The sequence below is a fragment of the Triturus cristatus genome, chromosome 6 (genome assembly GCF_964204655.1).
Source record: "Triturus cristatus chromosome 6, aTriCri1.1, whole genome shotgun sequence".
Lineage (NCBI taxonomy): Eukaryota > Metazoa > Chordata > Amphibia > Caudata > Salamandridae > Triturus > Triturus cristatus.
This window is the reverse complement of record NC_140589.1, coordinates 1343580537-1343604701: the sequence shown is the minus strand read 5'-3', so window position 1 is coordinate 1343604701 and position 24165 is coordinate 1343580537. Positions and strand designations below refer to the sequence as shown.

The 24165-nt window shown below is 41.3% G+C and overlaps 1 protein-coding gene across 1 annotated transcript in view; it reads left to right on the top strand.

The window, feature by feature from the left end:
* The window catches only part of RYR2 (ryanodine receptor 2), a 3458987-nt gene that overhangs the window by 1150774 nt on the left and 2284048 nt on the right, over positions 1–24165 (top strand). The window contains exon 13 of the mRNA XM_085612346.1: positions 2386–2569. Within this exon, the coding sequence (XP_085468472.1) occupies positions 2386–2569 (184 nt within the window). The remainder of the gene's footprint in view (positions 1–2385; positions 2570–24165) is intronic.

Sequence of the window (24165 nt, the reverse complement as noted above, 5' to 3'; positions counted from 1 at the left end):
AGCTTGCGTTCACGCGAGCGTGCACGCGCGAACCGCCAGCCTTCAGCACCATCTGTCTTTCCTCTCCCTTGCTCCCTGCCTCTGCCCCTCCTCCACCGCGTCTCGAGTTAATTCGCGCTTACAAGCGCTTTCACTTTTGCCGTCTTGTTTATCGCGCTGCCCTTCTGTACCTCTCTATGCCCCCTGTATCCCTTGTTACACTCTGTTCCCACGTCTACCCGTATGCCTACTTGTGTGTATCTATAGACCCCTGCTGGCTTCCCTGCACCATTATCCGACACCCTGTATATCACGGCCTTTCCTGCCTGTGCCCACTCTTCACTCTGTGCTCACACACTACCACTTCCTCCTATGGGTCACCAACTCTGCCCTCACTGTTCCACCCTGGACTGCAGTCTCCTCAGGGTTCCCTCCACATGTTATCAGGCAGACATGAGTCTTTCTCCTTTAAAATATTGTCTGTTTAACATGTTATTTTGGTACTGTAAGTGCGCTCATGTCCCCCAATGGCACACCCGAAATAGTACATAGCAAAAGCTGAAAGGTACAGGATGTATCAGATAACAAAATCACTACTTCTTGTAGTAGTAGTGTAGAAATTGAAACTTGGATGTTAGAGAACCTGAGAATAAATGCAGATATATGTGTATTTATTTTTGTAGGTCTTGCTCAATTGCTTAGCCATCTGCAGACCATATTGTTTCAAATTCTTTAAAATATACGTAGAGTAGGCTTTAGCTCCACCCACAGAAATATTACTCTTTGAGCTCATGCGATTGGCTATTTGATGTATTATTTCACCTTCTATAAAGTGCTTTCACTGGAATGCATGAGAGACTATTTGGTCTAAAAAGCTTCTGTGATGGAGGACCTGGCATAATATAGCATGGTGTTATTTCTTTTTTGATTCTTTGTTAAGAATGCTGGATATCCTTCTGCCATCAAGCCAGAACTAATGATTTCTTACTTTCACTTAAATAGGGAAACACCAAAACCCTCCTATTCTTTTTTTAATCTGTGTCCCCCTCCTCCTCCTTTATTTCTGCTTCAGCTACCTCCTCTCTGCTTCTCTTCAATCCCTTTTGAAAAAGGAAAACAAATTCATACGCACCTTCCTTTAATTGCTGTTTAAAGACCTGACTTTTGAGACCGCTTTATCCGTCTCACCAGACTATGTGTATAAAATCAAGCATTGGCATAGCCAATGGGTCTCGCCTATTGGCAATAATATAAAACATAACAAAAAACGTATAAGATCCCGAAGGCGAGACCTATTGGCTATGCCAATGCTTGTTGTCCTTTTGCTCTTGTTTTATTTATAAACATTTACTCTATTTGTCCAAATTGGTGTGGAATTTTGCTTTTGTTTTGCTTTCATTTTATTCCCATTTGAAGTGCTGCATAAGTACTGTACACGTTGCCTCTGAGTTAAGCTTGACTTCTCTGTACCAAGCTACCAGAGGATTGAGCACCGGTAAATTTGGGGTTTGCTTGTGCCTCTCCCTGACAAGGATTGTGGTTGCTGCTTGAGTAGGGTTTAACCACCCCAACCAGCAACCCAATTTCTCACAGAATGCATTCAAATATATCCCTGTGATCTAAAATCTATTTTACAAAAACAGCCCTCATCTTAGCTAGAAAGTTACTTCTCCTGGGTTTCCAATTATTCTTTTGAGTAACTGCCTCTCCACCGTCCCTCCAAGAATCTATAAAAAGAACAATAGTCCTTGGTCCTTACTTGCGTACTGTGGAACTTGCCATTAGTTGGATAGTCTACTACTCTTTATTCACCCCATTATACCAGCTGTTCCCTAATCCCTAAGTACTCCATACTCTTTCACTGAAAATTATAGTTCAAATATACTAAATTTAAATCCTGACTATGGAGTCGGTCGTTGTCTCTTTAAATGGGTACCTGAGTCTGTCTTCTTTCCCAGAAGTCACCATTGTCCTACTGTTCATCAGGATTTTAACTAGTGTGTGTTTGTGAATTCGCATGTGCACACATGCCTGTGTGTGTGTGTGACTGTATATGTGTATTTCTGGGGGCATGTTAGAATGGAGGGCTTCTATGCTAGACTGAATGTTGGTGCAAGACACTTTATGCTATTAACAAACAGTGCTGAACCTGCCTCAGGGGGAGCAGCACAACAATGTTACATTCAGGAGCTGTGCTTTAGAAAATAGTGTTAGTTTGTGATTGTTTCATTCTTTGATACTTACAACATTTCTTAGCCCATTGTGACTGTAATACCAGTCTGTTTGATTTTGGGACTAATATGCTAAACTCCCTAATCCACATTACAAAAGCTTGACTCCAAAACTCAGTGAAACTACAATGAATTGCTACTGACATTTTGTGATTGTTTGTGTGTGTTTTTTTAGGGGTCTGGATGCTCTCAGTAAGAAAGGCAAGTCGTCAAATGTGGATCTGCCAATAGAATCAGTGAGTCTGAGTCTGCAGGATCTGATTGGATACTTTCATCCTCCTGATGAACATTTGGAGCATGAAGACAAACAGAACAGGCTAAGGGCACTGAAGAACCGCCAGAATCTGTTCCAAGAAGAGGTACTTCCTTTACATCCCTTTTCTATAAATCAAAGTAGATCAGTAAACATGGAATGCTCTTATGTTGCAAATGGATTATCAAGCTCGACTTCCTACATATTATTAAAGACGCAATTGTACCACCAGTTAATTTTCTTCAGGTGAGTCTTGATAAGAATGTTTTAATAATGGGCCAGCGGTTTTGTGTGAAATATGTTACTTCGATTTGAGATGAGTTTAGTTGAAGGCGTTAAATTGCAGACGTCACACAGTGACGTAACAATAGCCCACGCGGTCCAGGGGGGTCACCCTCCGGCACCGTGCACAGGCGGTGGGCCCCTGGCCTGATCGTTCCTGAATGGGTCCAGAGACTGTGTGGGCCCCTTCATGTACTTTGCAGCGGGGTCTCCTTACGTATCGTTACTCCACTGACTACGTATCATCTCTATGTGCCCACTACGGTTGTTGCCATTCTCAGAAGTATGGAGTATTCAAATGAGTCAAAGGCTGCAAACAAACCCAACAGCACAATAGTGACCTAGTGCTCTTTATCTTAATTTTTCTGGATGCGGTAAGTAACATCCATATTAAGGGAAGGAGTTCATACACACCGTGTTTTTTCTGTAAGTAACATCCAGCCATCTTTGTCCCATGAAGATACTAGAAGCCGGATTGACACGTGCCCAATATTTAATGTGGAGTTGTGATGCCATTTCTCTCTCTGGAAGCCTGCTGGGGTAATAAGTAGGCCACCACTTGGCCTATTGTAGTCAAGTACCAGGGGGTTGAGGTTTGTCTATTTAACAACTTTTAGTAGTGCCATATTAAAAGCATAAAGGGGTGCATTTTTTGATCCACTGACAAACTGATGAGTTCAGACTCTATAGGGCACTCAGACATGATTGGTTGTAGAAGGAGTGAGACAGGAATGATTCTATACAGATTGAAAATATGTTGCAAATATGGAGTCCCATGGTAAAGGGTCAGCATCCGCCCTTTGTGGCTAGCTGATGTAAGATATTGTATTTTGTTGGGAAAATATTGTGGGGTGACTGAGAACATAGAATGATGGAGTATACAAAGGCATTTAAAGTGCACTAACCCTGCATCAAAAGCTGAAAATTGATCGAATTTCCATAGACCTGAATCAAATTTAATCTCAGCATTTTGAGCCAGTTTCAATTTATGTGGGATTTGTTTCAGGAATGAACACCTATAGAGAGTTTGTGTATTGTAGTCTAGAGCTAATAACTGAGACCACAATTTGATTCATGGGGGATGGCGTTCAGATGGGTAGTCTTCTTGAGTGACAAGAGGAGGAAGACAATTTAAATGCAGTTGAGTTTGCTTGTGTTTTAATGGCATGGGAAGTATTGAATTGAACGCCAAGATTACCCTCCTTATCGTTAGCTGGTTTAATAACTTGGTCCATTACAGGAAGTATTTGAAGAATGTTTCTAGGGTATTTTAGTTGCTGGTTTCTTGTATCCACATCTTGATATCAGTAAGCAAGTGTTTTAATAGACTAAGGGTCAGATGTATCGAAATTGGATTTTGCGATTCTATGATAGCGAATTTTACTGATTCACTATTATGGAATAGCAAAATGCAATGTATGTAGGTTTCACGATAATAATTGCGATTCCTACATATTCCTTATTTGCGACTCGTAAATTGCGAGTTGCAAATACAGAATGGCTTCCCATTCATTCCTATGGGCCTGGAGGCCCATAGGAATGAATAGGAATTGCATGGGCAATTTGCAAGTACCCAATAGGTACTCGCAAGTTGGGCATGCAATTTCAAGGATGCAAGGGTGCCAAATGGACACCCTATTGCACCCCTGGAATATGCATGTGTGCACATGTGGCGCACATAAATGCCCTAATAGCATGTTTTTACGCCCCATGGCACCTTGAAAAATGCAAAAAAGCGCATTTCTCATGGAATATGCATGTTACCACCAACTTGAAGTTGGTGGTAATTTGCAATTCCTTAAAGGCAGGTCAGATTTTTTTTTTTGCTTCCTGCATTTCATTTAAGGAATCGTGAATTGCGATTCCTTAAATGCATTCGCAAAATAGGAAATCACAATTTTTGCGATTCCTTATCTTGCGAATGCCTTTTGGGATGATACATCCCAAAAGGCTTTTTCCCATTCGCAAACGGGCCGATTGTGCAAATCAGCCCGTTTGCGAACGGGAAAAATGCTTGATACATCTGGCCCTGAATTAAACTCCAAACACATCTAGATCCACCAAGATCTAGTTGTCTCCCATACAGTTTTGATATGTCAGTCGTGTGATCTAGATGATGTTAAGGAAAGGACAGATGTAAATGTTAAACAAAGATGACAACTTGGAACCTTGTGGAACCCTGCAGTTGATGGATAGAAGTGTTTATTTCAAGTGTCCAAATTTAGTGTGATTCAAACCTGTTTTCCAGTGCCCACTACAGATGTTACTTCTCTCAGAAGGATGGAGTATTCAAATAAGTCAAAGGCTGCGAACAAACCCAACAGAACAATAGTGACCTAGAGCTCTTTATCTTGAATTTTCTGGATCCTGTAATTAACATCCAGACGTCTCTGTCCCATAAAGACACTAGAAGCCAGATTGAAACATGCCTAATATTTACTGTTTTTAAAGATGTTTCTGAAGTTGTGATGCCATTTCTCTCTCCAGAAGCCCGGTGTGTGAATATGTAGACCATCATTTGATCTATAGTAGTCAAGTACCAGGGGGTTGAGGAATGTCTTTTTAACAATTTTTGGTAATGGCATATTCAAAGCATAAAAGCACATTTTTTTTGTTCCACTGACAAATTGATGAGTTCAGACTCACATGCCATAAAATTGGTGGCGTAGTGAAGAAATTTCTGCATGTTCTGGATTTGTTTTGTGAAGTATAAAGCATGACCCCACGTAGCAATAAATGTTCTTTGTCACAACTTAGAAAATATTTTAGGGAATGCGATCATGGTGGCAAATGAGGAAAAACAACAGGTTAAAAAAAATATTAACACCATTGCGGACACTTTCCAACAGTAATGGATAAGAGAAACCAAAATGTATATAGTGCTTAATTTGTAAAATAATGAGAACTGGTGCTAATACATGTTAGCATGTAGTCTTTAATGCCCCTCAGGCTTCTTTAATACACTACCAGGCACCACCTTCCCCTTTAACTCACTCGTCCAGGTTCCTGGTTAATATTAAGTGCTGCTTTTTAGGGTTCGCCTGCCCAGCGCTTGTGCTGTACTTGTGAAATCTCTTGTATTTAATATATCATAAAAGGGGGCACTTTGCAGTACTCAAATCCCGAATTACTGTATTCATTCACTTTTGTGTGGAACTTTTTTTTTTGGTAACTTTCCCTGGCTTCACACATTTACGATACTTCTACTAAAGCTGTTCACACTATTTAAGTCCCAGTCACTGTCAATATAAGATCTCTTCCCACAGAAAAGGCAGACAGCTTCTAGAAGTGTGTTGGAATGCTTGCTTTTTATTGCTTGGTTGTGTAAAGCAGATGCTTTAGCCTTAGAACATTTGTGGCATTTCCTATTTAGGCCTCGGTACCTTTCTTTGCACTTTGTAGGCATATCAGATTGATATTTTCAACTTAATCTATTTGGTCATTATGATAAAATTCTAAATGTTGTAATAAACACTGCACGTTGAAAATAAAGTTGATATAGAAGAACTATGCTATATTTTACTACTACTAAACAGGCAGCCACAAGTGCAGTTATCTTGCAGACAACAGGGCCATAATTTGAATGGTGCAGCAGGTGCAGTAGTACCAGGCCGAAAAGTTGTCAGAACTCCTCTAAACACATAATATTGCTATATTTGACTGCTAAACAAGCAGTCACAACTACAGTTACCTTGCAGTAAAAAGGGACTGGATTTGAATGGTTCAGCAGGTGCTGTGGCACCGGGGCCAGAAGCTCTAGGGATCCCACTATAGCCAGATTATTGATAGCATGTAAAAATAAACAGGCAGTCATAAGTGCAGTTACCTTGCAGACAGCAGGGTCATGATTTCAATTGTGCAGCAGGTGCTGTGGCACCGGGGCCAGAAGCTCTAGGGATCCCACTATAGTCAGATTATTGATAACATGTAAAAATAAACAGGCAGTCATAAGTGCAGTTACCTTGCAGACAGCAGGGTCATGATTTCAATAGTGCAGCTGGTGCAGTGGCACCTCGACTTAAAAACCATCAGGCACCCCGCTAAACACCTAATACTGTAATATTTTCGTTTTATTGCTGTCAACAAAAAAATTCCTGCTTAGAAAAAATCAATTTTTCAAGCCACGTAAACCAAAAACTATGTAATAAAAGACACATAATAGGTAGTCCATATATTTATTAAAGGTTATTATTGCTGCTGTAGGGTCTTTTACAAATTATTTGTGGTTTTGATCTCTTTGTTCATTACAAAAACCAAGTCACAAAAACCCATCAACAGCATTATTAGGACCATAATTCATGTTTACCTGAAAGGTATACTCTATATGGGAAGTCAATATTTCACTACTAATTGCTCTAATTAATCTTCTTAGTAAAATAAAGTGAGCATCCTAGTCTGATAGTACCTTATTACAAGCAAGTTTTTACTCGCGTGCAGTCACACAGCTGATGGATGCTTTTACTGAAAATAAGTGAGGCAAGAAAGTGCCCAGCCGCTAAAGTATGTTTTCTTTGTGTCACAACACAGTTTTTCTGATGTTTATGTTTATGGGATTTATAGAGCGCATGGCTACCCGCAGGCATCCCAGCGCTATAACAGGTACGGCAGAGAGTTAGGGAAACAGCCAGCTCTTAAGTTTCTTTTTAAAAGACTGTTCGTTTCCAATCAGTCGCAACTCTGGGTTCAAGCTGTTCCAGAGTTTGGGCACCATATAAGAGAATGAGCTACCACTCCCACCTTGATCTCTTAATTCTGGTAGTGCACATCACAAAATTCGACCCTGATCTGAGACAACGGCGGGGTGAATAGGGGGAGATCAAAGTTCGTAGCATAACTGGGCCTCTGCCATACATGGCTCTGTGTGCCAGGCAGAGGGACTTAAATTTGATCCTGGTCTGTACGGGGAGCCAGTGCAGCTCTCTCAAGGGCGCTCTGACTGGCTGGTTCCTAGGTATCTTGAGAAGCAGTCTAGCTGCTGCATTCTGAACAACCTGTAGCCTATTGGTGATCTATTTAGGTGACCCAATGTATAGCGAGTTGCCATAATTGAGTCTCGAGACCACCAAGGCTTGTACAGCGGTCTTTCTGGAATTCTCTGGGATTAGGCTCTGAATTTTCCTGATCACCTGGAGGATACCAAAGCATATACCCGCCAATTTGTTGGCTTGCGTCTCCATAGTAAGATTCTGATCCAGCCACATACCCAGATTTTTTATGGAACATTTCGGAGTTGGGGGGGACCCCAGTTTGCTGGCCAGGGGATCTCTAAGCGAGGGCTGAAATTGCTGCCCAGGATCATGAGCTCGGTTTTATCCCCGTTCAACTTGAGACTACAATCAGTTATCCAATTTCCTATTTTCCAGACACTGCATTAGTTGCCTGTGGTTGGAGTTGATAGAGTCAGCTATTGACACCACTAGTTGGGTGTCATCGGCATATGACACAATGGAGAGTCCAAACTCCTGTACTATATGGGCCAATGGGCTCATATAGACGTTAAAAAGAGTTGGGCTCCGGGAAGATCCCTGAGGCACTCCCCAAAGGGCTGAGAAAGTGTCTGACAAGATGCCGGCCTCCATACACTGAAAAGATCTATCATTCAGGAACGAGGCCACCCATTGGTTGGCTGCACCTGTAATCCCAATGTTTTCCAGCGTATTGACAAGAATTTTATGGTCTACCGTGTCAAAGGCCACGCTTAGATCTAATAACACAACAGCTGCGGACCTTCCCTGATCTAATATGCTTTTTGACTCCATACTATGCTCTGGCTGAAAGCCCATCTGGGTCCGGTGTAGAATGCCATTTTCTTCCAAAAACTGTGAAATAGCACTGTTCACATGCTTCTCCGCGATTTTACGCAAAATTGGCAGCAAAGAGATCGGGCGATAGTTTGCCATGACCGCGGGGTCAAGTTCCTTAGGTACTATCCCTTCTTCAAGAGATAGAGAGAGGAGGTTAGTCAGTTGCGTCAAAACACAATTCCCCCCTTGAGCAAGAATGTAGGACGGTGCAGGGTCTAAAGGGGATCCTGACTTAATGTTTCGTAAAAGGGAACCTGCCTGTTCTTCGCTTAATTTAGGGTATGAAAACATGGCTGGGGGGGAGAGGGTGGTTGTTTGCTCTATGCTAGGGGGGAAGTACATGTATGCTCTTAGGGACTGTGATTACTGCCGGCCTCTGGCTCATGTTTAAGTGAAGAGAATTATAAATCTTTTCCACCTTACTCTTGAAGAACGTGGCCAGCTCATTTCATCTTTCTTTTGAATATTGAGCAATATGGGTGCCTGATTCAACTGTTGTGAGCGATTTTACAATTTTAAACAGCTCCTTTGAAGAGTTAGCGGCCCTTTTTATGTTTTCTTAAAAAAAAGACGGCGTGTGCATTCTTAATATTTTTATAATACTGCTGGATAGCTGCCTTGTATGCTATTTTGAGCTCGGGGCATAGGTCTTCCTCCAGCTCCTTTCTATCTTTTTGCAGTTTTTCCTTTGTGCAAACATCTGGTGGTTGAACCAGGAAGACCTGTTGGAATAATTAGGTTTTATTGGACTGGGTTTCCTAAAATTCCTGTCTACAGTTCCATTCAAACAGATTGTCCAATTTTTCTGTGCTTGCTCTAAGTCTCTTGTTTCTGGTGGGGTATTCGCCTCAAGGTCTGTGCGCCAGGCTTCAGGGACCACCCTTTGCCATTTACGTCCTAGCACTGGGCAACTACCCTTGGGCTTTACTATAGGTGGTTTTAAGTATCGTATGGGGATAAAAAAATGGTCTGACCAAGGCATCCGGATGGAAGCAAACGCCTCCAGTTTAGGGTCATTGAAGAAAATCGCATCAAGCGTATGGCCCTTTTCATGCGTAGCCTGATGCATCAGTTGTGTTAATTGCAGGGCCTCAAGATCAGCAACACATCTTCTGGTTAACGGATTAGTCTGATCATCGAGATGAATATTAAAGTTGCCTAAAGTGGTAAAGGCACTTTTCTCTATCATCATACTGGCCAGGATATCTGGAATCACCTCTAAGAAAGACGTACAGGTCCCTGGAGGCCTGTAGATAAGGCTGCCGAAAGAGAGGTGGTCAGGGTGAGGGACAGTCTAAATGCAAAAGCTTCACAGTCAACAATCTTGAGGGGGTGATGGCACACGCCAAGTGTGCTTTATAAATAATGGCAATGCCACCTCCTATTTTACCGACTCTCTCTAGCCGGTATATCTCAAAGCCCTGGGGGAAAGTACTAACAATCTCAGGTGTAGAGCAATCTCGAAGCCAGGTCTCTGTAAGAAACAAAACCTTGAGATCTTCCTCCTCTAATAATAGCTTAATCTCTGTTGAATGTTTTGGGAGGGATCTAAATTAATAAACCCCATCTTCCCGTATTTTAACTGGTCTTTACCAGTCCCTGCATGATATCTTTGTTGGGCCCCTGTTTCTGTAACAAAGCCACAACTCTGGCACTTCAGGGATTCATTCAAAACCAGTGAGTACGGACAGGAAGGATGGACAGTGTCCTTTAGGGCTTCAAGCTCCCTTTTGGAGTATTCAATCAAATTGGCGGGAGCCCGTGCAATTTGGACAGGGTTTCTTGCCCCTGGTCCAGCCGGGTGCGGACAGACGCAGACCGGCTTGCCTTCGGGCGTGCCTTTGGAGAACACAGCCCAGGGTCAGTCCAAAAATGCAAAAAAAGGTATTTGAGAAGGGAGAGGGCAAAAGAGTGAACAAGGAACGGAATGGATGTATAGGACTGTAAAGAAAGAGATAGGTGCCATGTGATGTAAGAGACCTCAAAAGAAGGAGATTGCTGGTAAGTGGCCCCCACTCAAATGTGACATGTTCAGGCTGTTTTGGTTTCTTAGCTAATAGCATATTACATTATGGGGGGGGGCATGTAGTTTATTTTAAATGTTGGCTGTAGCTATTGGTACTCCTGCATGTGTTTTGCTCAATTTCTACAATCTGCGTGTTTTTTTAAGCATTGTACCAATCATACAGCCAGCATTGCTGATAGGGTATTTTTCTTTGTTAAGCCAATACATTTAGGTTGGGTGTGTTAAAAGGTAAGCAAGGAATAGCAAAAAATGTATTTTTTCATCACAGATTAGTAGAAAGGGAATTAAGGTAAAACAATTGTGTTGCCATTTTTAAATACAGAAAAGCAGGAATATTATCAGCCAATGGCGGACAGATAAATAATATCATTGTAATATTTGTCAGTCTTCTTCATTGATAGAAGATAGATACTCTCCAAATACATCAGCACTACATCACCCTCATCACTTGCAAATACATTTTGCAAACACTCATCTTTGTTATGACTCTCTAACAAATAAGTTAACATGAAATTCAAAGTATCTGTTCTGTCTGCAAGTAACATATCTTAGAAGATGTGGGGTTTGCTCCTAGATTCAGTAGTTGACCAGAAACGAGTGATTCTAGGTAAAGCAATTTGAGCCTCAATTAAGGTTGGACACCGCTAACCTGGCAGATCATTTTTGACATGACCAGATTACGGTGGCTGGGGTAGAAGAGGCATTGCCTGCTCCTCCCCAACATTTTGGCCATGTCAGTGTCGGCTGCTGAAGTCTAAGGCCCTGATTTAGATCTTGGCGGACGAGTTACTCCATCACAACGGTGACGGATTTCGCATCTGCCAAAATATGAAACTCATTCTATCCTGTGGGATTTATATTTCAGTGGACAGGATATCCATTACCGTTGTGATGGAGTAATCCATCCGTCAAGATCTAAATCAGGTGATCTCCATTTATTGCCTTTGCCTGGACTTCATAAACAGGTGTTCATAAACAGGTGTATCTGTGCTTAATGTTAGGCTGTGCCATGTAATGTAACCATTTTGTTTCCTATTTTATAGCTTGTCATCTAATACTGTTCGGATTGCATGCCCTTCGTCGTGCTCACATCTTGGTTCCTGAAACTTGGCCTCAAATGAATCCCTGTGAATCCCTGAGTGTACAGCACCTCATGTTTGAAATTCCCCAGCTGGAAAATAAGCTCCTGCCATTCCTTGAGGGTCTGTCCAAGCTATTTCAAATTGAACTATGCGAAAATAAAAAATAACATAGTAAGGAATTGCACTAATGATGAATGCAAAGTAAACAATTGATAATGACATTTCTTTAACACAGCGCTATGTCATCTATAATAATCAATATATAATGAAAATGCCATAATGCAAAGCAGCATCCGTAATCCTAACAATACCCAAACACTGATCTTACCCTTAACCCAACCCATTTTAGCATTACACTACCCCTAACTCAATACTAGGATTTTCTTTTTTGGTCTTACTTACATGTTCATTTCTCTTCATTTCGCATCATTAATATGGTGTAGTAGTAGAAGCGTCTCAGGGACACATCTACTTCTTCCAGCACCAAGGCCAAGAGACTTGTGATCACACAATGCTGATAGGAATGATTGAGCACTTTGACTGGCAAAGTTGGGGGTCCACAAAGTTAACAAAGTGGTTGTTGGTGAAGATAAACATGTTTGAAATTTAGACTCACTCCACACGGCTCCCATGAACTTTAGAGCAAGTGCTTTGGTCTCTGGAACGAGGAAGTATTGGATTCTCAGGGTAGTGTCTGTATATCTTGCCTATAACTGCCCATGCCGGGGCTTCCATAAAGGCAAGGTAGCAGCACACAGGACAACATAGGTTTAGCTTAGTCTAGGTTTAGCCCTAGTAGAGTAGATAGTCAGCTCAAGCTTCCAGAATAATATTGGCAACAGAAATATTGCAATAATAAATATTGGCAAAAACATTGAGGACACAAAGATCGACTTTACATTCTTTATACTTAAAGTACAAAATATCATCTATAAATATATAGTGAACCAAAATATTGTAATTGTTAGACCTGTCAGCCAAACATTTTGCGATCCTCCTCTTATTTTTGCTGATCTAGTTTTTGCTGGCATCAGGACTTTGTACACTTTATCAATGCTAACCAGGGCTATACGCATCTGCTCTCTCCTTATTGTCAATTGGCATATTTCATTTGCTTGTAAGTCCATGATAAAGTGGTATTACATGTACCAAGGGCCTGTATGTTAAATGCTATTAGTGCGCCTACAGCACTGACTATGCCACCCACTTAAGTAGCCATTTAAACAGACCTCAGGCCTACTCTTGCAACCTGTGTATGCACATTTCTAAACTGCCATTTTGACCTGGCATAATAAACTTTTTTCCCAGGCCCAAACCATCCTTTTTAATACTTATAACTTACCCCCATGATAGGCCCTGGACAGTCCAGAGGGCATGGCGTAGTGCATTTAAAAAAAGATGGACATGTACTTTTAAATGTCCTGGTAGTGAAAAGCACTTAATTTCATTTTTCACTACTGCTCGGCCTATCTCTCCCTCTGGCTAACATTGGAGTTGCATTATTACATTTAAAACGTGACAATGTCCAACTAGGAGCAGGTAATCAGTTAGTGTTTGGTGTCTTTGGAATTGTAATGAAAAATCTTCCCTCATGGAGTATTCGGATTTTACATTACAGTTTTGAAAATGACACTTTTAGAAAGCTACATCACAAAATAAAATTATGGCCTCAGTGTTGAAACTTTTCAAACCTCTCACCCCCAGTCACAAATCTGGGTTTAATCCCTTGTTATGTTGCTTGCCACATCACCCTAGTCTGGACCCAGCCATATGCAAATCAGGTTTGACCCTGCTCCCCATGGGAACAGTCCAGCCTAAACAGCCAAGCCAGGTCCTCCCTGGACCAGAAACAAGCATCCCGACTCGTTTTGGGTTATCAACCCTCAACAGCCAGGCTAGCTTGGATCCAGTGACACAGCAAGCAAGGAACACATGTCATTAGTAGTACACAAAGTATAGTAATTTAACGTTGTAGTAGCTTGGTGTGTATTTTTAAGTCAAGGAAACTTTTACAAAACACTAACTTTCACTAGATGATGTCATCAGTTTTGTCACCTGTGATGTCATTTGAGATGTCCTCAGTGACATCACTGACCACGTCATGACTGATGTCATACATGAGGTCATAGCAGTGCATTTTGGGGACATAAGTTATAGTTAGTTCAGGTAACTATAAATGCTGAATTTCAATGGTTTTGTACAAGTGAAATCTGAGCCTAACTAGAACTCCCCTGTCACCTTTGTTTTTTGAAGTGACTTTCTAAGGTTTTTTGAAATTCTATTTCCTAACTATAACGTCTCTGTAACCTTTGTTTTTTTTTCAGTGAATTTCTAAGGTTTTTTAAATTCTGTTTCTAAAGTATTTCCCAAAATGTTTAGTTGTTTTAGTTAATTTCTAGGGTTTAGTTTTAATACTAAGTATACTACAATTTATTGTGATTTTTTTTTTTTAACTACACACATTCTTTTTTCCAAAAATATACTTTATATATGTTTTAAAAGGAAAACATCACATATGTACTTAATTTAAAATGTATACATTTTTTGTTAATGTAATTAACTACATTTTTTTCTAATGATTTTTTAGTTCCTCAATATCTCTGCAGGTCTGAAAACATAGACAGGACTACTACTCTATGGTTTTTAATACCGATCACGTGATCGGAATGAATCTGTGTATTCGAAACCTCAGAGTCGCCAACATTTCTCTAAATTATTTTTAAATATGTACACCCCTCCATTTTCATTAATGACATCAATGCGAACATATTTACAAGTATATATAAGGCACCCTAAATATCCTTTGAAAGAAAGTTATCCATTTTACGAGTTTTGCAAATCCGTGAATCTACAGACCAGATTCGCAAATTTGGCCGATGACACACTCAAACCTTACCTTTTGATTGGATATATTAGGATCCGACTCATATACATGAAAACCCACACCCAAAAACAGTTAGTTCTCCAGTGAAGTCTCTAGAAAGAGGATTGAGAACCAATGATGCTCTGCTTTCAGAGAAAGCTACATTTTCTGTCCAGGATGAACATCCAGAAACTGTTGAGGATGAGGAGGATGATACACCAACTCAAAAAAAAGAAAGTGATGTCTGGAAGCACTTCACAATCCCTTCTGCGTAAAAGAAGGTGACAGCAAATATGTGCTGTGCAATATGTGCGGCAAGCAGTTATCCAGAGGCACTGCAAAGAAGTATTCACATATTACAAGTTCCATGTGGAAGCACTTAAAAACAATTCATGAAAGAGTCTACAACCGGATGATGAAGGCGAAAGCAGGTGAAATAGGACATTCAACCTCTACAGTATCACTGGGAGATCCATCATCAGCTGCAGTCATTACAATACCAGCTACCTTTGCGAAGTGCCACATGCTTGTTGCCTTTAAACTATCCTCTACGGGTGCAGACTTGAATACTGTGAAGAAGCATCACTGGTAGAATTTCTTTTATTTTTGTCTTTTGCTTCCAGTTACTACATAATGTTTTTTGAAGACTGAAGGGAGTTGCTTCTTAGCATTTCCCCATCCTTACCCTTTTACTACCCTCTTCACCTTTTGTTCAAAAAATAAAAAAGAAGAAAAAAAATTAAAAACTGTTAAAAATACCTTTTATGCAAGAAAAAGGTTCTTTTTAGAACCACCATTTGGCCAAACAAAGAGCTAACACTGTGTTTTGGATGGGTCAATGGCTGTATCAGTGTAAAACTGGGTGTGCCACTGTGTGCATCAGTGCGTGCCTGGGTATCTTGACTCAATGTCTGCAGTGCTGTATGCCTGAGTGTGTCAGTGTATGCATTGGTATGTTCCTGGGTATGTCAGTGTCTGCTTTGGTGTATACCTGGGTGTGTCAGTGTATGCATCAGTGTGTGCCTGTGTGCATTATTGGATGCATTAGTGTTTGGCTGGCTGTGTTAGTGTCTGTGTTAGTGTGTGGCCGGGTTCTTAAGTTGCTGTATCAGTATGCATATGGGTGTTTGAGATGCTGTATCAGGGTTTGGCTGAATGTATAAGTGGCTGTATTAATATGTGACTGAGTGTCATTGGCTGTATGAGTATGTGCCTGGGTGTGTCAGTTTCTGTATTGGAGTGTGGATGGGTGTCAGAGGTTGTATCAGTGTGAGCCTGGGTCTGGCAGTGGCTGTATAGGTGACTGTCTAAGTGTGTCAGTGGCTGTATTGGTGTGTGCATGGATGTGACTGTCTCTGTGTGGTTTTAACAGTGTATGGCACGGTGTGGGAGTAGGTGTATTGGTGTATATGTGTAGGTGTGTTAGTGGGTGTATCAGTGTATAACTGGATATATGAGTCACTTTATCAGTGTGTGGCTTGGTGTGTAAGTGACTGAGTGTGTGAGTAGGTGTCTGAATGACTGTATGGGTGTATGAGTTTATGTAAGTAGCTGTTTGTATGTGTAAATGGGCATGCGACTGACTGTATGAGGTTTTGACTAGGTATATGAGTGTGCATGTGAGTATGAGAGTACCTGTGTGAATGACTCTATAGGTGTGTGAGTTCATGTATGAATACCTGTATGGGTGTGTTTGTGACCCATAAGTTACATTAGTAATACACATTTTTATAAATTTATAAACACATTTTATTAACACATTACAACTCAATGTAAACCCCAAAATTTGCAAATAAACATAACATAACTGATTTAACTATTTATAGCTACACTTTTGTATACAAGTACTTCAGGAAGCACAAAACAAAGTGATGATTGGAAGCATCTTACAATACAGTGAAGGAAAAAGAAGGTTACAGGTAAATATCTGTACTGTAATGTTTGCGGCAAGCAGTTATCCAAGGGCACTACAAACAATTATTTACATGGGATAACTTCCATGTGGAAGCACTTAAAACCAATTCCAGTAAGGGGCCACAGCTAAATGATGTGGGGCAAACTAGGTGCAGCAGGACAGTCCACCTTACAGCACCCTCGGGAGAACCACCATCAGCTACAGTCATTATATTACCACCTGCCTTTAAAAATGTATGTGAGATGCTTACTCACTGTGTGAAATGCCACATGTTTGTCACTGTACAAATGTCTTCTGTGGGTGCATTTTCCATTCTTTACTGTTCTACTGTTCTCAGGTTCTATACTCATACACCAAAAGTGATGTACTATTGAAACAAACGTCAATGAACAGTGGAGAAAAAACAATCATAAAGATTGTAGAAAACAAACTGTATAGTATGTGCATAACTAAGTATAGTATGGAGAAAATTAAGTACACCAACTTGGTTTCTAACTCTGAACTTTGAGACAAACTATAACATTAAAGGCATAAAATTCAAGACACCAGGAGAACTTTGCTGATTGGATCCGGCAAATGTTTGCAGGTAATTTAGGCAGAGATTTCAAACAATGCTGTCCTTCATCTGCAACAAAGAAATCTACCTCTTTCTTTTCACAAAAAGAGTACCAAGCAAGAGGCGCTCCTCATATTCATATGCTGTTCTGGGAAAAAGATGCGCCTAAATTTGAAACAGGCACAGATGAGTCTGTACTTTCTCACATAAAACAGTATATTGCATGCAGCATTCCAAAAAACACTGAGGAGGAAAGTCCAAAGCAGCAAATACTGTGTTTCCAATCACATAGATGTGGAAAGTACTGGCAGCAGAAATATTTATTTATTTTCTTGGCTCCCCATTGAACCCTTATGATTTTCACAGTCTGAAGCCAGTTCCTCCTTCACTTTGAGAAAAAGAAAAAGTATAAAACTGTTTGAAAAAGCTTCTTGAAAACAACAGTACTTTTTACAAACATTTTAAAAGTACCCCACAAAATCCTCCCAGGAGTGATGCCACAGTTTCTGACTACCCTTAAATTTCAACCTGCACTCCTCGGGTGAATTCATACTCGCGGACAAGGGTCTCCTTTATGGTGGGATACCGCAACCTCTTCCCCCTCTCTTTGACCCGTAGGTCGTCCCTTCCCTCACCAGGAATATGAATCCAAAGGCCAGCTCTCCAATGCTCCTCAGAGATCCTTGGTACTTCTAGAGCTACTTCATATGTCTGAAACTACCTGTCTATGTCACCCCCCTCCTTGAAGTCAGGCACCAAGTCCTCGCTCAGTCTCAACTTTTCTCTCCTTTGCAGCTCACTGGGCCTGCTGCAGCCTCAGGCCCCATTCAGCCTGTCTGCCCTTTAACACCTGGGTGCTTGAGTGTCTGAGTGGGTCTGTGAGTGGATGTGAGAGTGTCTGAGTGGGTCTATCAGTGGGTGTGATAGTGTCTGAATGCATCTGTGAGTGGGTGTGTGAGGGACTGAGTGGGTCTATGAGTGGGAGTGAGAGTGTCTGAGTGGACCTGTGAGTGGGGTGAGAGTGTCTGAGTGGGTCTGTGAGTGGGTGTGTGAATGTCAGAGTGGGTCTGCCAGTGTGTTTGTGAGTGTCTGAGTGGGTCTATGAGTGACTGCATCAATGTCTGAGTGGGTCTCTGAGTAGATGTGTGAGTCTCACACTGGGTCTGTGAGTGCATGTGTGAGTGTGAGTAGGCCCTGAAAGTGGCTGCATCAGTGGCTGAGTGGGTGTTTAAGTGTCTGAATGGGTCTATGAGTGTGTGTGGGAGTGTCTGAGAGGATCTGAAAGTGGGTGTGAGAGCAGGATTGTGAGTGGGTGCATTAGTGCCTGAGTGAGTGTGTGAGTGAATATATAGTTGTAAAACATTTTCAGCCAAATTCATTAATCCGCTGCGGTGGTACATGGGGGCCGCACTGAGCACTGCAGCAGATTAGTTAATCCTCGAACTTGGAAAAAATTGTTGTGGGGCATATTCTGGCTCATCAGGGGTCCCTCACAGATCCCTATATTGCACCCATGGGGTCGTGTACCTCTACCCTGACCCATTCTACTTCATTACATCTCAATTTCTGCAACTGGGGACAGTTCCCCAATATTTAAAATGGCTGCTGCACCTTTCTACTCAAGTAGTGGTCAGCCAATCATGCCATTGCTGTTTGCACATGGATTCACTGAGGATTTGCGTCCCTAGATTTTGTTTTCCATTAATATCTCAAAATCTGCTGAATGGATTTACACCAAATTTCAAAAAGCACAGTTTGCGGATGAAGATCTAGCTTTCTGCCAAATTTCACGTAATTCCGTGCAGCACCTGCTGCAAAGCAAAAAAGGGACACTTGACATATACCTGCACTACGTGGCAGGCACCATGCGAGGCCTGCCACATGGCGCAGGGATAAAGGTCCTGTGCCTGTGGGTCAGGGGGGCCCGCTAGGAAAGTCACTTTCCGCCAGCCTTTTCATGGCGTGTTCACTGCTATCAAATGGCTGGCGGAAAGCTTCACCGTAATGCCTATGGCGGTGCATGGTAGGCACCTCCACCATTGTAGGCATTACAGACAGTCCAACGGGCTCCTTGAGCCCGTCATATTACTGTTGGACGGTCTTTCCACCCCCAACCGTCCACCCACTATCATAATATGGCTGGCGGTAAACATGTATACGATGGCAGTGAGACTGCCACCGACAGTCTGTCGGTGGCGGTCTCACCATCATTATCTTCGGCGCCTAGGTCCTTACTATAACTACCCGTAGGTAATATATTTCTATCAAAGTTTTTAATCATTGGATTAGCACAGTGCCATCCACGCTGAGATAGAAAGGGACAAAGTCTTTTGCCATTTCTACAGCAAAGTCTTTAAGCATAGAACTAGCGCAGTGCTGTTCATGCCGAGCTGTAAAATGACAAAAGCCATTTACCACTCCAGGCACAGTATTACATGTTTGAGTTGGTAAAGTACCATCCAAGCCAACCTGAAATGAGTAAAAGCAACCCTTGACGCAGTGTTTCACTCTAATTAGAGCTCTTCAGAGAGGTATAGCATAGTCCAGACAGAAGGGAGCACCCAGTATAAGTCAAAACAACACCCTTTCAGGAAAGAGTGACACATAAATTATGCAAAAAAAAAAGAAGCAGAGAACTCTGGGTAGTTCTCAAGTTTAGGTGGAAAGCAGCTCCTGTACAGAGCACTCTCAACACCAGCGACACACTAGATCTGCTCACCTCAAATGTCTGTTTTCTATCAAAGTCTTTAAGCATTGGATTAGCACAGTGCCATCCACGCCGAGATAGAAAGGGACAAAGTCTATTGCCATTTCTACAGCAAAGTCTTTAAGCATAGAACTAGCGCAGTGCTGTCCATGCCGAGCTGTAAAATGACAAAAGCCATTTACCACTCCAGGCACAGTATTAAAGGTTTTAATTGGTAAAATACCATTCAAGCCAACCTGAAATGAGTAAAAGCAACCCCTGACACAGTGTTTCGCTCTAATTAGAGCTCTTCAGAGAGGTATAGCATTGTCCAGACACAAGGGAGCACCCAGTATAAGTCAAAACAACACCCTTTCAGGAAAGAGTGACACATAAATTATGCAAAAAAAAAGAAGCAGAGAACTCTGTGTGGTTCTCAAGTTTAGGTGGAAAGCAGCTCCTGTACAGAGCACTCTCTACACCAGCGACACTCTAGATCTGCTCACCTCAAATGTCTGCTTTTCTATCAAAGTCTTTAAGCATAGGATTAGCCCCTAGGTCCTATCTATAACTACCTACGGGTGACTGCCCGTAGGTTATATATATATATCAATTTGTCACCGTATATTGCTTGAATCTCTCAAAAAAACTGGTCCGGACCACGATATAGTGCGATTATAGTCCTTTATTTAGTGCAAGACAGCATAACGCATTTCAGCTCTCATGGGAGCCTTGATCACATGACAGAGTTCAGCGTTATCATTGGTATATTTAAAGTGGCTAGTGAAAGCGTGACTACATTCACCTGTGCAAATTACGCTATACACATAGAAAAGTTACTACTCAAAATCACTGATACACTGATATCGGCATATGTACAAAAGGGTAAAAATTGATGATAAAAGCATGGCAGTAACAATTCATAAATATAATTTGATTTTGGTTAAAACCATTAGCTTTGGTATATTTATGTATTTTCCTGTCCTCACGTATATCTGCACAGGTGTTCAAAAAAGTGCTATATGTGTTTAAAGTGCTTTGTGCTAAATCACCCAGGGGCATACGTATCAAATTCTCTATTTGCGGTTCTCCAGTAGCGATTTTTTGAGAATCGCTATTTGGGAATCGCAAACGAGATGTAAGTAAAAATTCGCAAATTGTTAGCGATTCCTTGGCATTCCTTAATTGCGATTAGCAAATTGCGAAACGCAATTAAGGAATACCTTCCCATTCATTCCTATGGGCCAGGAGGCCCATAGGAATGAATGTGAAGACATTCTCAATTAGCGATTCTCAATTAGAGAATCGCAAATTGAGAATAATTTCAAGGGTGCAAGGGTGTCATAAGGATACCCTGATGCACCCCTGAAATGAGCATGTGTGTGCATGTGGCGCACATACATGCCCTAAGGGCATGTATGTGCGCCACATGGCACTTTGGAAAAATGCCAAAAAGCGCATCTTTCAAAGAAATCGCAAATTACCACCAACTTGAAGTTGGTGGTAATTTGCGATTTCTTAAGGAGAAACCGCACAACTTGGGTGCTTGTTACATCGTATTTAAGGAATCGCAATTTGCAATTCCTTAAATGCAATCACAAAATAGAGAATCGCAAATTTGCGATTCTCTAATTTGCAAAGCCCTTTTGGGATGATACATCCCAAAAGACCTTTTCCCATTCGCAAACGGTCCGATTCTGAGAACCGGCCCGTTTGCGAAAGGGAAAAGGGCTTGATACATATGGCCCCCAATTCCCTGAGTGTGAATTTAATACATTAGTTGACACAGTTTTTCTTAATTTCATCATTTTATCATTTTACTGCAGGCGAGCATCCATGGCTCTGTTTCTATGTCAATACTGGAGCCCCAGTATGTAACATCGAGGTATATCAACCCCTATATAGTTGTACTTCTTATTTGTATTGAAAATAATTGAGGTGGAAATTGTTCAAATTGATTTATGTCAATTCCTGACACTGATGATGCGTTTTTATTCAGCCGGATTACATAGGTCAAATATCTTTATATCGGTATAAATACCTAATGACCCTTTCAATTATCTATGTGTATGCGGGTTAATTCACTGTTCTTGCTATCGCTATCATATATGTTGGTTAGGTCTAGTGCAATTTATGCAACAGATAAAGTGCATGTGCTACTTTTCTATGTATGTCTCATACGTAGCTTGTGCAAATTGGCATCGATGTTTACCATGTATTATTACTAAAGTCATCTTGACAGTAATCAATGTATATAGATAAAATTATTATCAAATATCATCAGGATAATCATTAAAAATCATAGTAAAATACCTTGATTGTAATATCATTATACATAGAAAAACGTCAATAAAACTTGTATAAAACACATATAAAACACAAGCTAAAATCCTTGCACTTAAAATTTCCACATAAAAATTATTTTGACAATTAAATAAAATTGGATTAAAACCTCAATGTTAAAATACCCTTCAATGTTTTACAAGCAATATATATAATGTATATATATCAGGAAAACTCCACTTTTGCTTCGCTGGCTTCTGCAAGAATTGGAGCACGGACCACAATTTGGTGCAGCATCGAAGATTTAGTCCTCCCATTAACACACCATCAGCATGACGCGTTTCGACCCGGGAGAGCCTTGATCACACACACACACACATACACACACACACACACACACACACACATATTATCTACTGGCGGTCGCCAGTAGATAGTTATAGTTAGGACCGTGTTTCCATAGGAAATCTGAAAATTCTAATTTGAATAACTTTGGCGCCGGTTGACGAATCCTCGCCATCAAAATTAATGGGGCGCTCCGCTCAGCTCCTACCCTGAAAGTCTCGGGGGGATTCGTCAAGCGGGGGCCGAGAAATAAGGGGGGTCCCAAAACGCGTTTTCCCCATGCATTTTCCCATAGGACCTTTAGTCGAAGGTACAGCCCGAACGGCTGAACAGAATTACTTGAAATTTGGCAAAGAGGTAGTCCTCAGGTCAGGGATGTGCCTTTTGCATATTTGGAGTCAATCTGTTCAGTAGTTCCTGAGAAAATTGCGGTTAAAGTACACAAATATTTATAGCCGCGCACCGTGCGCGCACCGTGCGCGAGCGTAATTCTGATTGGTGGATTCATGACAGTCAACATTCGAATCGGTCGAAATCAGGAAGTGTCGGCCACCATTTTGTGTGTCAGGGAAAAAGAAAGGTGGAGAACGTGAAAAGGGGGCAGGGTAGAGAGTTCCTGACCCCCCAGCCTTTGTCAGGGGGTCCCTGAAGGACCCCGAAGGGTGAAAAAAACATTTTTTTTTCAAAAAATCGCGGGGTGTGTGCACGGTGCGTGCACCCCCAGCCGCCATTTTGAGTTTTAGAGGCAGAAGAGAGCTAAAAACACAAGTGGAGAACGTGAAAAGGGGGCAGGGTAGAGAGTCCCTGACCCCCTAGGCCTTCTCAGGGGGACCATGAAAGACCCCTTAGGTCTCAAAAAAAAAAAATTTAAAAAAAATATCGCGGGGTGCGCGCACGGTACGCATACAGTGCGCGCACGGCGGCAAAAATAACATAAAAAAATAGAATTAAAAATGAAGTTTAAGTGTTTAGATGTTGGTTGGCTCTAAAAAGAGCCGTTGTGTTCATTGAGTGTTTTTTTGTACCTACAAGTAAGTACCGATGCAGAGTCTAAAGTTCAAGAGGAAGACTCTGTTGCCTTCATCTGTGAAATGAACACCATCTCCTCTATAAATGCCTTGCATGTTGTAACGCAAGTTGTTGTGGTATATAGAACCCATACCATAGTCTCTGAGGAAAGCAGAAACAGACTTATTGACGTGCTTTCTTGCTTTGTCAATCTGCGGACAATATTGGTTGGACCAGTTCCACTTTTGGCTTTGGCATATATTAGAATATACAAAGGTAGTTTGCGGAAAAAGTGACATCAATTGCACAAAGGTGTCCTTAACAAGCATTTCCAGACGAACCCCAGTTAAAGTGCCTAGGTCATTTCCACCACAGTGCACAATTATAAGGTCAGGCTGTGGGAGATGTAGAAAGGATTTCACCAAAGGCATTAATTGGTGCCACTTTAACCCTCTCCGACCAATCCATTTAATGTCTACATTTGGCAAAGCAAGGTCTTTCAAAATACCTCTTTTTTCTGCATACTTTTCACTCCAGAAGACATAGCTATGACCTACAATCCACACTGTGAACATCTTTCAAGGAGATCTGGATGCACTCAGAAGGTGTCTTTCAGTAGAATGGCAATATGAAAAGAAAGATAGTTGTAAAATGGAGGCTTACATACTTTTTTTTTAAATAAAAAGAACTCATTGGCTGTTTCAGACCATTCAACACTAAAAACTAGGCTGTATGTTTAAATTTTTAAAAGCATGTTTTGTATTGGTTCAGAAAAATGTGTTCCCACAGAACATTACTTTGGATTTGTTGTTAGGTTTGAAAAGTCAAGCACTCTTGCTCTTTGGATTAGAA